This window comes from Herpailurus yagouaroundi, unplaced genomic scaffold (assembly GCF_014898765.1).
Source record: "Herpailurus yagouaroundi ecotype Mexico unplaced genomic scaffold, PumYag 182, whole genome shotgun sequence".
NCBI classification, from domain to species: Eukaryota; Metazoa; Chordata; class Mammalia; order Carnivora; family Felidae; genus Herpailurus; species Herpailurus yagouaroundi.
In genome coordinates, this window is record NW_024412413.1 from 6721686 (window position 1) to 6735394 (window position 13709).

The following is a 13709-nucleotide window of genomic DNA, read 5'->3' on the forward strand; positions in this document are numbered from 1 at the left end:
GAGGGGCTTAGCCAAAAGCGAGGACCTTGGTAGAGGTGGGGGCTTGGTGGGGGGGGGGGCCGTCCCCCGGCAGGGAGTGTTGCGAGTGGAGTCCTGGGTAAAGGAGAACATGGGAATTGGGGGCCTGGGGGTTGGCCGGGTGGGGTGTGCCCCAGCCTTTCTCGGGGAACTAACCCTCTGCTTCCCTGCCCTCCTCCTAGACACAGGGTACCGAGAGCCCCCACAGGGCGCCCAGAAGCTTCTGCTCTTTTGCTTCACGGGCCTCCTGACCCTGCTGAGCATCGTGGTCACGGCTCTGCTCCTCTGGAAGAAGGTAGGGGACGCACGCACCCAGAGGCTGTTTCCCCACCCCGTTCCCTGCGGCTTCAGGGGCGCGGTGTCCCAGTGGGCCTTGGCCTCTTGCACCAGGGACCCCTTCCTTGCCTTTTGATCTCATTGCTCGAAACCAGGGCTCTTCAGCCTTTTCCAGGTCATGGGCCCTTCTGGGTATCTGGTGGAACCCTCGAGCCCACATGCCAACATTTCTAGCTCCCCAGATCAGGAGCCCCTGTCCTGGGTTTTCCGGATCCCCAGCTCCCCGGAAGGAAGGAAGGAAGGAAGGAAGGAAGGAAGGAAGGAAGGAAGAAGCATTTGCTCTCAAGGAAGGAAGGAAGAAGCATTTGCTGTCATCTGTGTCCCACCGTTGCTCTGTGAGGGAGGTGTCTCCCCACCGTGCAGCCCTGGGAAGTGAGACCCAGAGAGGGGGGTGACTTTCCCCTGGTCGTGCAGAAAGCACGTGGCCGTCAGGGCTGGAGGGCAGGTGGATTGGGCGGTTTCGTCCAGCTCCACGCCTGGCCGACTCCTGCTCGGGGTGCCTCCCCACAGGGGTCTTGTCGAGGTCCTTGTCACCCAGCCCTGTGGTTTCTCATTCTACGCCTGCCCGCCCTCCCTGCCAGGCAGCAAGTGCCATGAAGACAGACACCAGGTCAAGCTTGTTTCCGTGGCTCCGCGCGTGCCCAGGCGTGGTGGGTGGGTGCTCGGTAAATGCTGGGTGAAAGAATAATGCATTACCCAGTGGGTGCCAGGTTCTGTGCAGCTCTGGGGTACAAAGATGGCCATCAGGGCCCCGGGCTGTGGTTTGGACCCTCTGTCCTGGCTCCTTGAAGGCTTTAATCAGAGCAGCTCAGGCCACTGCTCCCCTCTCTAGGGACCAAGAGCTTCTCTGCTCCTCGCCTTGGGGGCCGAGCCTGGGGAACATCTCAGTCAGCTAAGGCCCTGAGTGTGGGGTGAGGGCTCTCGCACAGCCATGTGGGCTCCTTGGATCAAGAAAGTTTCAGCGGCTGCACCCAAAGTGCCGGTCCCTATCTACACCCAGGGAAGCACCCCCCACCGAACCCTGAGATGGGAATTCATGTGTCCATTCATTCAACACTTATTTATCGAGCACCTACTAAATTCCGGGTCCTGTTTAGGCCCTGGGGCTACAGCAATGACTAAAATTCATCCCCAGGAAATCCCTGCCTTCATCGAATTTGTATTCCAGCTGAGGGGAGACAGACTATAAACAAATACACAAACAAGTAGCATAACGGGTGCGATCAGTGTTGGGGGAAAATATAGCAAAGCGAAGAGAGTGGTGAGTGTGGAACGAGGGAGCTTGCTATTTTAAGCAATAGCCAGGGAGGACCTCCCCACAGCACACCCGGAAGGATGGCGGACAGGCAGACATCAGGAAGAGTGTGTCCCGCAGGGGAACAGCAGGCGTGGCTGCTCTGAGGCAGGAGCTGCAGGGAGACCCACGTGGGTCGTGTGGCTTGAGTGCAGGGAGGTGGGGGGAGAGATGGCAGGCCTGGGACTTGAACCCGGGCCTCAGTTTCCCACCTCGTTTCAAGGCTGGAGACACAATCGCTCTTCCAGAAAAGGCTCCAAGGTCTCAAAAAAGGTGGACGCGGCCACTTTATCTGCCACTAACTTCCAGAGGCTGCCCCTCCCCCCAGCTGTGGGCCAGAGCCTGGTGACAACCTCAGCTGCCCCTCCAGTTCCTCTCTTGTCCTGTGATCTGCTTTGGGACGCCACAGATGGGGGCTGTGGCCTTGGCATGACCTGTTCCTAATGTGGCTCATCCTGCCGACAAGCTGCAGAAGGGGTCCACTCTGCTCTGGCCAGGTGCGGACTCTGCCATGAGGTACGAGAGGGCCATGCCGGCTCCGTGGGCCCTTGCCCTCCACCCCCCACCCCCTGCCCCTGGCCTGGCCACAGGGACAGCTGAGCAGTGAAGGCAGAAGTTGGCACGAAACGCTTCTCTGGGCCTCCCAGGAATCCCAGGATTAGGACAGAGACCCACCCGCCACTGGGCCTACTCTCCCTCCCTCAACCAACACGTGCTGAGCACCTACTGTGTGTCCAGCTTGGCTCTCATCCTGTACCACTTCTGCTCTTCCCATGACAGCAACGGGCAGGGCGGCTCTTGATCGGCTTGCCCCTCAGCGAACGTCTACTGGAACTGGGGTGTGGACCCAGAAACCGGGCTTCAGGCGGGGGTGGTGAGGGACCCACACTCCGTCTGCGGACCCCCACGCCAGGCTTATGTGAGTGACCGCACAAGCGGCTTCTGTGGGCGCAAAGCACAGCAGGTGGAGGGCAGAGCCGGGGCAGGGCGAGACCTTGACCCTGAGCCTCCGCTTCAGCCGCTGTTCTGCAAAACAGGATTGTGATGAGTGGGTCTAGGGTCCTGCAAGGCCAAGGAGGCACCAGGCACAGAGTAGGTGCTCAGGAAAGTCTTGGGAGGCAGGGTCAAACTCAGCCGATCCCAGTTTGACTTCCAATCCCAGCCCCTCACCCCGCTGCCTGGCTTCAATGACTCCTACCTTCCCTGCCTCCTTCCAGGAATAGCTCTCGAATATCTAGTAGATGCCAGGCACTGGGCTGAGTGCCAGACACAGTGGAAAGCAAGACAGATGCAGTCCCTGCCCTCGCTTCGAGCCATAGCCCTCTCTGAGCCTTGGTTTCCTCCTCCAGAAATTGGGAGAAGGATAGATTTTCCCCCTCACCTGGCCAGGGTGGAAAAGACAGCGTCTGCGAGGCACCAGCTGGGTGCCTGACCCCCAGGGGAACGAAGCGCTTAGACACGTCCTGTCTTCCCTCCGTGCACATATGGAAGGAAGGGCTGGTGCAAGACCCGGCCTTGAAGGAGAGAGATCTCGGAAGGCCACAAGTTACTGCTGCCTTCGTGTTGTGTCCCCAGAGCTCCCTGGAACTGGATCCAAATTTGGGATGCAGACCCCGTGGATGCCGCTCCAGAGTTGGATGGCCGCCGGTGGCCCGTCCCCTCGCAGGCCAGCATGGTTTGAACCGAGTGCAGGAACCGAGCGTGCAGGGGGCCCTCCCAGCCCGTGACCAGGCCAGGCAGTCGGCCATGGGGGCCAAGAGGCAAGAGGAGAAGGGAGGGGGAGGCACAGAGGACCCCAGGAGCACAGGCAGCTGTGGAGAAATGAATCGAAGCCGGGAGCCACTGGCCCAGAAAAGGCCGATGATTTCCTACCACAAGAGCAGGCTGGAGGGCTCCCACCCGGCTTGGGGATGAAGGTTGCTTCCGGGAGCAGGCTGCTCGGTCCTCAGCCCTTGAGGGCATGTGACACAGCAGGTCTCCCTCCTCCGCCACAGGCTTCTTCCCCGGGTTCCAGGACCCCTGAGCAGCCCTGGGCTGGTCACACGTATCTAAACATTGCACGTCTCAGGCTCCTTCCTCAGCGCTCTCCCTGCTCGGTCTACACTCCCTGGTGACGGCTTTGCTCCTGAAGTGATGTTCCTCACCCCTGACGCTGCCCAGACTCCTCCCCGGGCTCCAGACCAGGCCCGCTGTGTGAGGCCCACAGGCGTCCGCACCCCCTGCCCCCGACATCACTCTTTAGCATCCAGATCTGCCCTGTCTCTGCAAATGGCACCATGCCCCCAGATGCTCAGCCCAAAGCCTTAGAGCTGTGCTGGGCTCCTCCCCCTCCCCCACAGCAAGCCCTGCCCACAATCTGTCTGCGATCCAGCCCCTTCTCCCCTGCCCCGCCCCCCAGCCTGGGGCTGCCGTCACCCCCTCACCGGTCTCCCTGCTTCCACTCATGTCCCCTCGGCCCTGCTCCCCACACCTGTGCTTTGTGTTTGCCACTGTTTCCGCCACCATAACTTAAGCCCTAGAGGGCAGGGACTTCGTCTCCCCCTTGCCAGGGGGAGCCTGACACATGCTCGGTGCTCGTGGGAGGAGCGGCTTAGTAAGTGAGCACTGAGACCTGGAAGGTGAGTCGAAGATGGCCAGGCTGCGAGGTAGGCAAGGCGACGGGATTGTTCCCATTTCACAGAGGGGGAAGCTGGGGCTCTACAGGTTTCCCGAGCTGCTGGCGGCCACACGGATTGGTGTATTCATTTGAAAAGCCCAACTGGAAGGACACGTGTTGATGGCAGGGAACAAGGCACCTGGGTAGGGCAAGGCTGGCTCCAAGGGGCGGAGCATCCCCAGCCCCGAAACAAAATGCGCTCATCTGATTTTTCGAGGGGGGCACCCCCTCTGCGCCACAGCCCAGGACTCCCCCCCCCCCCACTCCTGGAGATCTCTTGCCTCTTCCCCTTACCGCCCCTCGCCACTTGCAGCCCACCCAAACCGGCGGGAGTGGAGAAGCCTTAGAAAATGCAAATGTCACCAAATTTGGTGGCTTGTGGACCCCGCCTGGTGTGGCAACGCCCTCGCCAGCCTCCTGCTCGTGTGCTGCCTCCATCTTTCACTTCCATCAGTTACTTTCCTTCAGACAGTCTGTCCTCGAGCGTGTCCCCGACACCTGATATTCCTGCCCTGATGCTATTCCGTGCGTTGTCCCCGTGGCCTGTGACACTTTCTCAGACTCTTCTCCCATCCTCAGGAGACACGGCAAGCCCTCCGAAGTCTGCCCCGGCCCCCTGGCAGTCTCGGGGCTCCCTCCCACACCCCCACAATGGTACTTACCTGCCTGGTGGCCCCACGGGTCTCAGGAGAAGCACCACGAGGACAGGTTTGGGTCTTGCCCCCTCCCCCCCTCCCCCCCGGGGCCCAGAAGAGCCCCTGCCCATGAGCTCGCACCCACCAGCCTTGGCAGGGTCAGCGAGGGGAGAGGCACCAGGCCCCCGGCTGTCTTGAGGTGAGCCATGGCCTCTGTGACAGATGGTGCAGGGGAAGGACACTAGATTTGGAACAGGACGTCTAGGTTCCGTGCAAAGGCGGTCATTGACTAGCTAGACATGCCTCAGTTTCCCCCTCTGTAGGGTCTACTTCCGCAGGCAGTAAAGAGAATCATAGGCTGTGAAGTGCCACGCGGGTGCCAACACCTATCTAACCGCCTACGAGACCCGCACGTTAGGACAAAACAGAGAGGCGAAAACTGATACTCTCAGGTCGGCCATCTTGGTGAATCACACGGACCCGGGTTCAAATCCTACCTCTGCCCCTTCCGGCTCTGGGGGGGTCGCTCAGGCGGGTCGCCTGCCCTTTCTGAGCCTCCCCGTCCTCACGTGGGGAACGGAGGTGACTTGAAAACCTGTCTTGCCGGTGTGTTGAGAAGCACATGAGGTAGGGCGGGGGATGCGCGCAGAGAGGGCCCCACCTGGCATCCGGTGAGCCTTCCTCTCCTGGGCGATGATTAGGCTGCGACCGGGGTGGTGCCGGCTTCTGCCTGACAGTTGAGGAGCTCTGGAGAGCTAATCCGAGTAAACGGGCTGGGGACGGGCAGGCGGCCAGGATTTTTAATCAGCCCCTGCCCCGAGACGAGGCTGCTATGGCTCCATTGGTGGCGGTGTGGTGCTTGCCACGAGGAGGGCCGTCCTCCCGCTGGAAGCGCTCAGATGTTTTCCACTGAGACCACACTGTTAGCTCAGCCCTGCTCGTTGTGGCAGGTTCGCCTCTCTCTGGCCACGTTGACTCTCTTGAAGTTCCTGGAGACCTCAGGGCCTTGGCACATGCCGTTCCCTCTGCCTGCCTCCCCTCCCTCTCTTGCCCGACGTAGTTCCTCAGCATTCAGGGTTAAAACCCCCTTTCTGCCAGGTGAGGGGCGTGCCCCCCCCACCAGTGTGCGCCGGAGGCTCTCTGTCCTGTCGGTCAGCGCATGAACCCTGCTTTGGCAAAACTGGGAGTTCATCGTCCGTCTCCCCACGGGGTCCTCGGTTCCAGGAACGCAGGGACAGCGTCCACCTCTTTGGACCACCTGGCCAACAGGAGGTGGCTGACGGGCATGTGTTGGTTGGCCGAGGACTGAGTGCCAAGTACTCATGCCCTGGTCACCTCCCCGCCTCTCTGCAACAATCTCGCAAAAGAGGGTTCTTGCTGGAGGAAGTGAGGCCCGGAGGGGGGAAGTGGCATGAATGAGGCCACAGGGCCAATGAGGGGCAGAGTGGCACTGGACATCGGACCACCCACAGCAGTCAGCTCCGTAGCCAGGGGCCCTGTCACCGTGTCCTGCACTGCCTGTCTCCCCTGAGCCGGGCACTGGCTGACCCCGTGGGGGTCTTGACCGCTCCGTAAGCGCAGGCAGACAGGTGGCTCGACGTGGGTCTTGGAGGCATTTGCCCCGTTTCCTTGGGGAAGGTGGGTGGGAGGAGGTGCTGAGTGATCAATTTCTGAGCAGCCTGGTGACAATCTGCTATTTTTTCCCAAGGGGGGGGGGTCTGCGCGGTGGGAGCTGCCCATCCCCCGCCCTGACGCCCGACTCCTTTCCTCGCAGGGACAGATGCGGGCTCCCCCGAAGCGCCTGGACCCCGGCACCGCCCACGGCCAGGAGCAGCCTGTGGCCGAATCCATCTACGCAGTGAGTCTTGGGGCCTGGGCTCCCTCTGCCTCTCTCAGGCCTGGCACAGGGGCCGGGGCCGGCTCAGCCATGTACCGGCTGCGTGACCTCTGAGCCTCCAGTTCCCAGCCCACAAACTGGGGACAAGAATTCTAACCTGGCGGGATTTCTGTGAAGATGAGCAAGCGTGTGGCCCCTGGCCCCTGGCGGGCAGGGAGCTGTGAGGTGGCACCGAGCCCCGCTCCCTGGCACGCCCCCCTGCTTCTGGGACAAGGGCCAGCCGGGGCACGAGGTGGGTAGGAATGAGTGACGTTGACGGGCTCAGCAGCTCTTTCCTGTTTTTATTGCACGAACAGCATCACAGCAAACAGCAGAAAGAGGGAAAGGTCAGGCGCCATCGCGAGCCCTTAACACATCAACGCTTTTCAGTTTTTCACACCTCCCTTCCCCCACACGCAGGCATCGCTTCTTCTCCTTAAAATCAGGCAGAGACGCGAGCTGGGATGAGCTGGGATGTCTGTCGTGTCATAAGCATTTCCTGTGCTGTACCTGTCTTCGTATCTACCTGGGGGAGGCTCAGCCTGGCGCTCCTGTGGGGTGTGAATGAGCCCGCCCACCGGTCCCCGCGGGTCCCCACACAGCCCCTCTCTGCCCAGCGGCCGGGAAGGTGACTTTTCAGCTACGTCTAGTTTAGTTCCACAAGCAGCGTATGCTCACTGTAGAGGAAGTGAATAAATGCCACCCAGTGTCAGCTGGGCTCTCGGCACCATGAGACCGACAGCTGCCAGGTCAGGATCTCGGCTCCACACCTGGAGGTACCAAGCCCTGCCGGGACCTGCTGTCGCTGGTCTGTTCCCACCACCCGGACACGCAGGAGACTCGGGGCCACACAGAGGGCATTCAGAGTATGGCCCTACTTCCTGAGGATGGGGACAGATGTCCTATGTCCTGAGGGGACAGATGGGGATGGGGCAAAGGCAATGTCCCTCCAGCACCAACAGCTCCAAATGGAACAGAACACGGCCAGCCCTCCACTCCGGGGAATTTCCACCAGCCACTTTCCCACGTGGTCTCAGACTTCCCCATGTCCCCTCTGCTCTCTCGACGACTCAGGGTATTTTCCCTGTGAGGGATTCTGGTGTCAGCTTTTGAATAAAAACATTTCTCTCTCTCTCCACACACACACACACACACACACACACACACACGATCTTTCTGTCTCTCTCTCTCTCTCTCTCTCTATTATATATGTATGTATGTCTATGAAGAAAATAACCATCATCCTAAGCCTATTTTCTTCCAGGATAAATACTAGTAACATCGACTTCTATACCTTCCAGTCTTTTTTCTATAAATACATACAAAGAGACCCATATACACACTCACACGTACTTTTTTTTTTTTTATTGGAGTAGTACAGCTATTTTTGTTCATGTTGCAATATCTCATGAACATCTTTCCACATGAATAAATATCCTTCTACCAGCGTGGTTTTAATGGAAGAGACTCACTTCTGCACGGAACATCTTTTTCCTGCCCGTGTTTAGATTACTCCGAGGCTCAGGCAGACTTTTCCAGGGTGTGCGGGAGAAGCCCAACGGCCCCGTGGGGTTAAGGGGTGGTTTCAAGAGATTTCGGGACAAGAAAGGAGACGTGAAGGGAGGCCACAGACTTTGGGAGCCCTTGAGGCTGGTCCCTACCAGCTGGGCAGGTAGGCATGACATTAACGACAGGGGTGATGACTTCAGGAGCATTTGTTGAGTGCCTACTATGTGCCAGGCACTGTGGTGGGATTCTACACCTGTTATGTCATTGAGTCTCACGTTAGGGATTTCACATACAGGTGCTAGCCCCATTTCAATTTTATTTCCTAATTGTCTATCGTAAGTATGTAGAAATATGATTGGCTTTTGCATATTGACTTTATATAGAGTGACCTTGTTGAATTCATTAATTCTGGTTTTTTTTAACGTTTATTTTTGAGAGAGAGAGTGAGCAGGGGAGGGGCAGAGAGGTGGGGTGGGGGTGGGGGACAGAGGATCCAAAGCAGGCTCTGTGATGCAGGGCTCGAACTCACGAACCGTGAGATCATGACCTGAGTGGAAGTTGGACACTCAACCGACTGGGCCACCCAGGTGTCCCAATCTTTCTTCTTTTCTCATCTATGCACTAAAAGCTATGAACTTCCCTTTAATTATGGCTTTAGCTGTATCCCACAAATTTTGATATGTCATATTTTTATTATCTTTCAGTTTAAATTTTCTGTTGGGATTTCTTCCTTACCCCATGGGTTGTTTATTTATTTTTTTTTTAATTTTTTTAACGTTTATTTATTTTTGAGACAGAGAGAGACAGAGCATGAACGGGGGAGGGGCAGAGAGAGAGGGAGACACAGAATCGGAAACAGGCTCCAGGCTCCGAGCCATCAGCCCAGAGCCCGACGCGGGGCTCGAACTCACGGACCGCAAGATCGTGACCTGGCTGAAGTCGGACGCTTAACCGACTGCGCCACCCAGGCGCCCCACCCCATGGGTTGTTTAAAAGTATTTTGCTTCATTTTCAAATGTTTAATTACTTTCTAGTCATTGTTCCATCTTTTATTTCTCGCCAATTCCACTGTGATCAGGGAATATAGTCTGTATGATTTTAATCCTTTGAAGTCTCTCAAAACTTACTTTATGGCTCAGCCTGTATTGTGTGCACTTGCAAAGAACTTGCATTGTGCACGGCTGACTAGGTGTGCTACGTGTGTTAATTGGGTCAAGTCTGTTGATCGTGCTGTATAAAATATTCCATTTCCTTATCAGTTTTTGGTTTTGGTCTATCAGATGTTAGAAGAAGTGAGTTAAATCTGTCCATCTCTTTGTATATTTGTATATTTCTCCTTTTAATTATGTCAAGTCTTCCTTTTTATTCATGTGGAAAAATACTCATGATATATTGTGGCATGAGGGAAAAAAAAAAGCTGTACCACTCCAATTTGTTTTTTTAACAGTAATCTATTCAGGGGCATGGATTTGGAGTGGATCAGGCAGACTGGGGTTCGAAGCCTACTTCTTTTGCTTGTAGGTTCTGTTAAACTTTCTGAGTCTTGGTTCCCTAATCTGTAAAGTAGGGTTTAACAGTAGAATATTGCATTTACAGCTTGCAAACGTGCTATGGTTTCTTCCATCCTGGATTTCTTACATCGAGCCCACGTCCCTCTCCAGTGACCCTGCCCTTTCTCCACGACTCATAACAGAAATGTCAAAACTCTCTGTCTTCAGTTCCTCTCTCTCCTTTTCCGACCCCCCTCAGGAGGGCTTCCTGCCCAGGTATTCATCAAAATCTTCCTCCTCAAGGTCACCATCAGCCTCCACTTTGTTACATCCAAATGTCATTGGATTAAATCCTGGTCCTCATCTTCCTTAATGAATCAGCAGCATCTGACACTACCAAACTCTCTTCCCTCCTTGACACGCTTTCTTTACTTGCTTCCAGAACATTCTACACCCTCGTGATGCCCCCTCCTCAGACTCACTGCTGGGGCCTCCTTAGCTTCTTTCACTGGTTCCTCATGGAATCCTGACTTCTCAACATCAGAGTCCAGTCCTGGGACCCTTTCTCTTTGATCTTCTTCCCCACCTTCAACCCCTGGGTGATCTCACTCAGCCTTGAGGTTTGACACCATCTATATTCTGACAACTCTCACGTTTCTACATCCAGCCCAGACACCTCCTCTGAACACCAGAGTCCCTCCATCTGAGTCACCGGTTTCTCTCTCAGACCAGCCTCCAAGTCTTTACCCACTGAGGTGCCTCGACTCATGGTCCTCGTTGTAGGGACGGACTGCTCCAGCCTTCCAGTTGTCCAGGCTGAGCCCTGGAAGTCGTCCTTCGCTTGTTTCTGTCACGGCTCATATCTGATCTGTCAGCGCGCCGCGTTTCACAGCGTGTCCGGAATCCCCGCCCCCCACCCGGTGCTAACGCTGGTGGGAGCCACCACCGTTTCTTGTCTGCTGCCTTGCAGTTGGTTTCTGATCAGCTGGCCTATTGTTATCCTTGTCCTTGGGCAGCAGCCAGAGGGATCTTGCTCGAGAACAGATCACATTCGCTCTGCTCGGGGCCCTTGGGGAGTCAGAGAAGCAGCCACAGAGCTGGGGCGAACCTGAAATGGTCTTAGTAAGGAAACCACCTGTGGGAGAAAATGGGGAAGCCTGGGCGGGCCATCAGACCAATGCAGAGCTGGTCCTGAGTGAGGAAAGTGGGAAGGACGGCAGAGAGGAAGTCCCGAGGCCGCACGGTCTAGGGAAGGCTCGGCAAGGCCGGTGGGCGTGCGCGCGCACGCGAGAGGAGGTCCTTTGCCAGGGTAGGAGGCTGTGCGGGCACCCCCACTGTGCTTGGCCACCGGCTGGGAGGAGCCCCCAGGGCCTCCGTGGCTTCCGTGTACCCATGATGATGGCTTCCAGAGCCCCGCAGCTGGGGCCCCTGGTCAGTACTGGTCCCTGGGCCTGGAGGTCTGGGGAGCACGTTCTCACAACTGCCACCGACCTCCCAAGGTTCCTGCCTCACTCAGGGTTGACGTCAGAGCCCCGGACAGAGCCTCCACGAGCTCTGCCCTCATGGTCTCCCCCTCTCTCCAGTCACACTGGCTTCCTTGCTGTTCCCAAACACCAGGCATTCCCTCACCATGGGGCCTTGCTGTCGGCCGTGCCCTCTGTTCCGGAGTGTCCTTTCTGCAGCTGTCCATGGGGGCTGCTCCCTCCCTCCCCGGCACCCTGCTCAGATGGCACGTTGGCCATGAGGTCTTTCCTGACCTCCCTTTTAGAATACAAGCTCCCCACCCCCTCCACGACCCCAACCTCCCTATCCTCCTTCTCCGTGTCCCTCTGTGGTCCTTATGGCCACCTCTTACTTTTGTGACCGTGGTTTGTCTCACACAGTGGGTGCCTAGCAGTCAAGTGCCATATGGACAAGCGGAGGGCCGTTCTTACCCTCCAGATGCCTGGGTTTCCACGGGGCTCGGTGCTGGGCACCCCGGGGCACATGTGGGGCATCTGCTCTGCGGAACACCTCCCTCAGCTCTGCTACATCCTCAGCCTGGCCTGCTGCCCTCCTGCCTGCCCACTGCAGCGGGGGGACCTCACTAACACGCCATCGATGCGGTCGCTTCCCACTCAGAAGCCTCCAGGGACTCCCCACTGCCAGCTCTTCAGCCTGGCAGCCTCCGTTGGAGGGCTCTTCCAGCCCTGCCTCCCCGGACTCCTGTCCCCTCAGTGGGCCATTCATTTCAGACATGCCAGGACCTTGACCTACAGCAGAGGTACTTCTTCTCCGATGAGCGCTGGGCCTTTTGGCACAACACCCCCAAATTGCCCCCAGCTGCCCCCAGAGTGCGTTGTGCAAGTCCCTAAGTGCAGGTGCCCGCGAGAGTGCAGCTCCTGCGTTTTCCTGGTCACAGGGAGGGGTAGGTCTTACAGGGGGACCAATGTCTAGAACCCTCGTACTAGGTCCTGGCCCCGGGGCAGCTGACTTCAGCTTTGGCTTCAGCTGACCTGGAGGAAGGCTTTGCCGCTGACTCCACACTTCAGCACTGACAGCCATTTGGGTCAGCACTGTGGCCCACAGAGCAGCAGGAAGCAAAGGACTTGGGGGGCCCGGGTCCCAGACAAACAGCCCTGGCCCAGCGCAGCACAGGCCAGCACGGCCTGAGCACAGTACGTTCCCGAGCCGCCCCAGCTCAGGCCAGCCTAGCTCAGCCCAGCCCTGCTCTAACCCAGCCCAGCCCAGCCCAGCCCAGCCCAGCCCAGTGCGGCCCTTTGAGAGGCCAGGGCAGTCCTCTCCCAGCAGGCACACCCCGAGGGAGGCAGTTCCCATCACCACAAAGGAAGGCCAGGAGGTGCGAGCCCCCGAAGCCGCCAGGCATTTCACAGCCCATCGAAGCGGGTCACACCCTGAATGCAAATGCAGCCCAGCAGGTCAGGGCTTGTCAAAGGCTTCACTCAGCAGCTGCTAACTGGCAGCGACCCCTGCAGCCTGCCCTGCCCTCAGCCCCCCTGCCTCTCCTGCCCTCAGCAGGGTCAGAGGCCTGGTGGGGTCCCGTGACAGGGTGTTCTTCCGTGTCTCAGAAGTCCCCCAGCCGCTGCCTGGCCCAGGGGGAGTGCGTGGAGCTGGGGCAGGAGGCCTGAGTTTCAATCCTGGCTCTGCCACCCAAGGGGGCTGTGTGACCCGAGACATCTTTGAGCCTCTCTGGGCTCATGTGTGACAGGCAGCCCACGTGGGCTGGACGTGAGGGAGAAGGGAGCCACGTGTGGGACCCCAGACCGGCTCCCCTGCTGAGATGTCAGCAGGGAGGCCCTTTTTTCCCTTCACTCTGTGACCGGAAATGTCCAGCTTGGAAGGCCTGCCAGCTCGGAGGAGATCCAGGTCTGGCGGACAGAGGCTGGGGGCACAGGGCTGCTGAGTAGCAGATGCCTATTCTGTGTGCCAGGCAGGCCTGAAGACCAGAGAGGCCTGAGCAGGGACCCTAGAGGTCGCCTTCCACTGGAGATGGGGCTTCTCCTTGGGGCAGTCTGGCCCCCTTCCCTCCCCGGAGGAGGGTCAGAAGCCCCTCTCCTCAAGACCCCTGACTCAGGGCCCCTTGAACTGATCCCCAGGGCTGCCTAGCCATCTCTGTGTGTGATGCCCTTGAAGCGAGGGTCTCCGGAGCGCCAATGGTTTATTACTCGGGTTTTCATGCACTGCTACCTCTCCGCGCCTCCCTCCCTCCTCTCCTCCCCACCTCCCCCCTCCCTTAGCCTCAGAGCACCACCTGTCTCTCCAGCCTGCCTCGGCAACCCCTGCTTGCCTGTTGCCAGGGAAACCACCTCCTTGGCAACCAGCCGGCTTCCATATGACATGTACGCGCGCGGGAAGGGAAGGTTCCTGCCTCTCGCCGAGGCCGTTGGTGGCTCTG

The 13709-nt window shown here is 58.2% G+C and overlaps 1 protein-coding gene across 5 annotated transcripts in view; it reads left to right on the plus strand.

The window, feature by feature from the left end:
• Window positions 1-13709, plus strand: part of NFAM1 (NFAT activating protein with ITAM motif 1) — a 32595-nt gene that overhangs the window by 15603 nt on the left and 3283 nt on the right. For all 5 annotated transcript variants that reach the window (XM_040490657.1, XM_040490656.1, XM_040490659.1 and 2 more), the window contains exons 3-4: window positions 201-313; window positions 6714-6797. In XM_040490657.1, the coding sequence (XP_040346591.1) occupies window positions 201-313; window positions 6714-6797 (197 nt within the window). The remainder of the gene's footprint in view (window positions 1-200; window positions 314-6713; window positions 6798-13709) is intronic.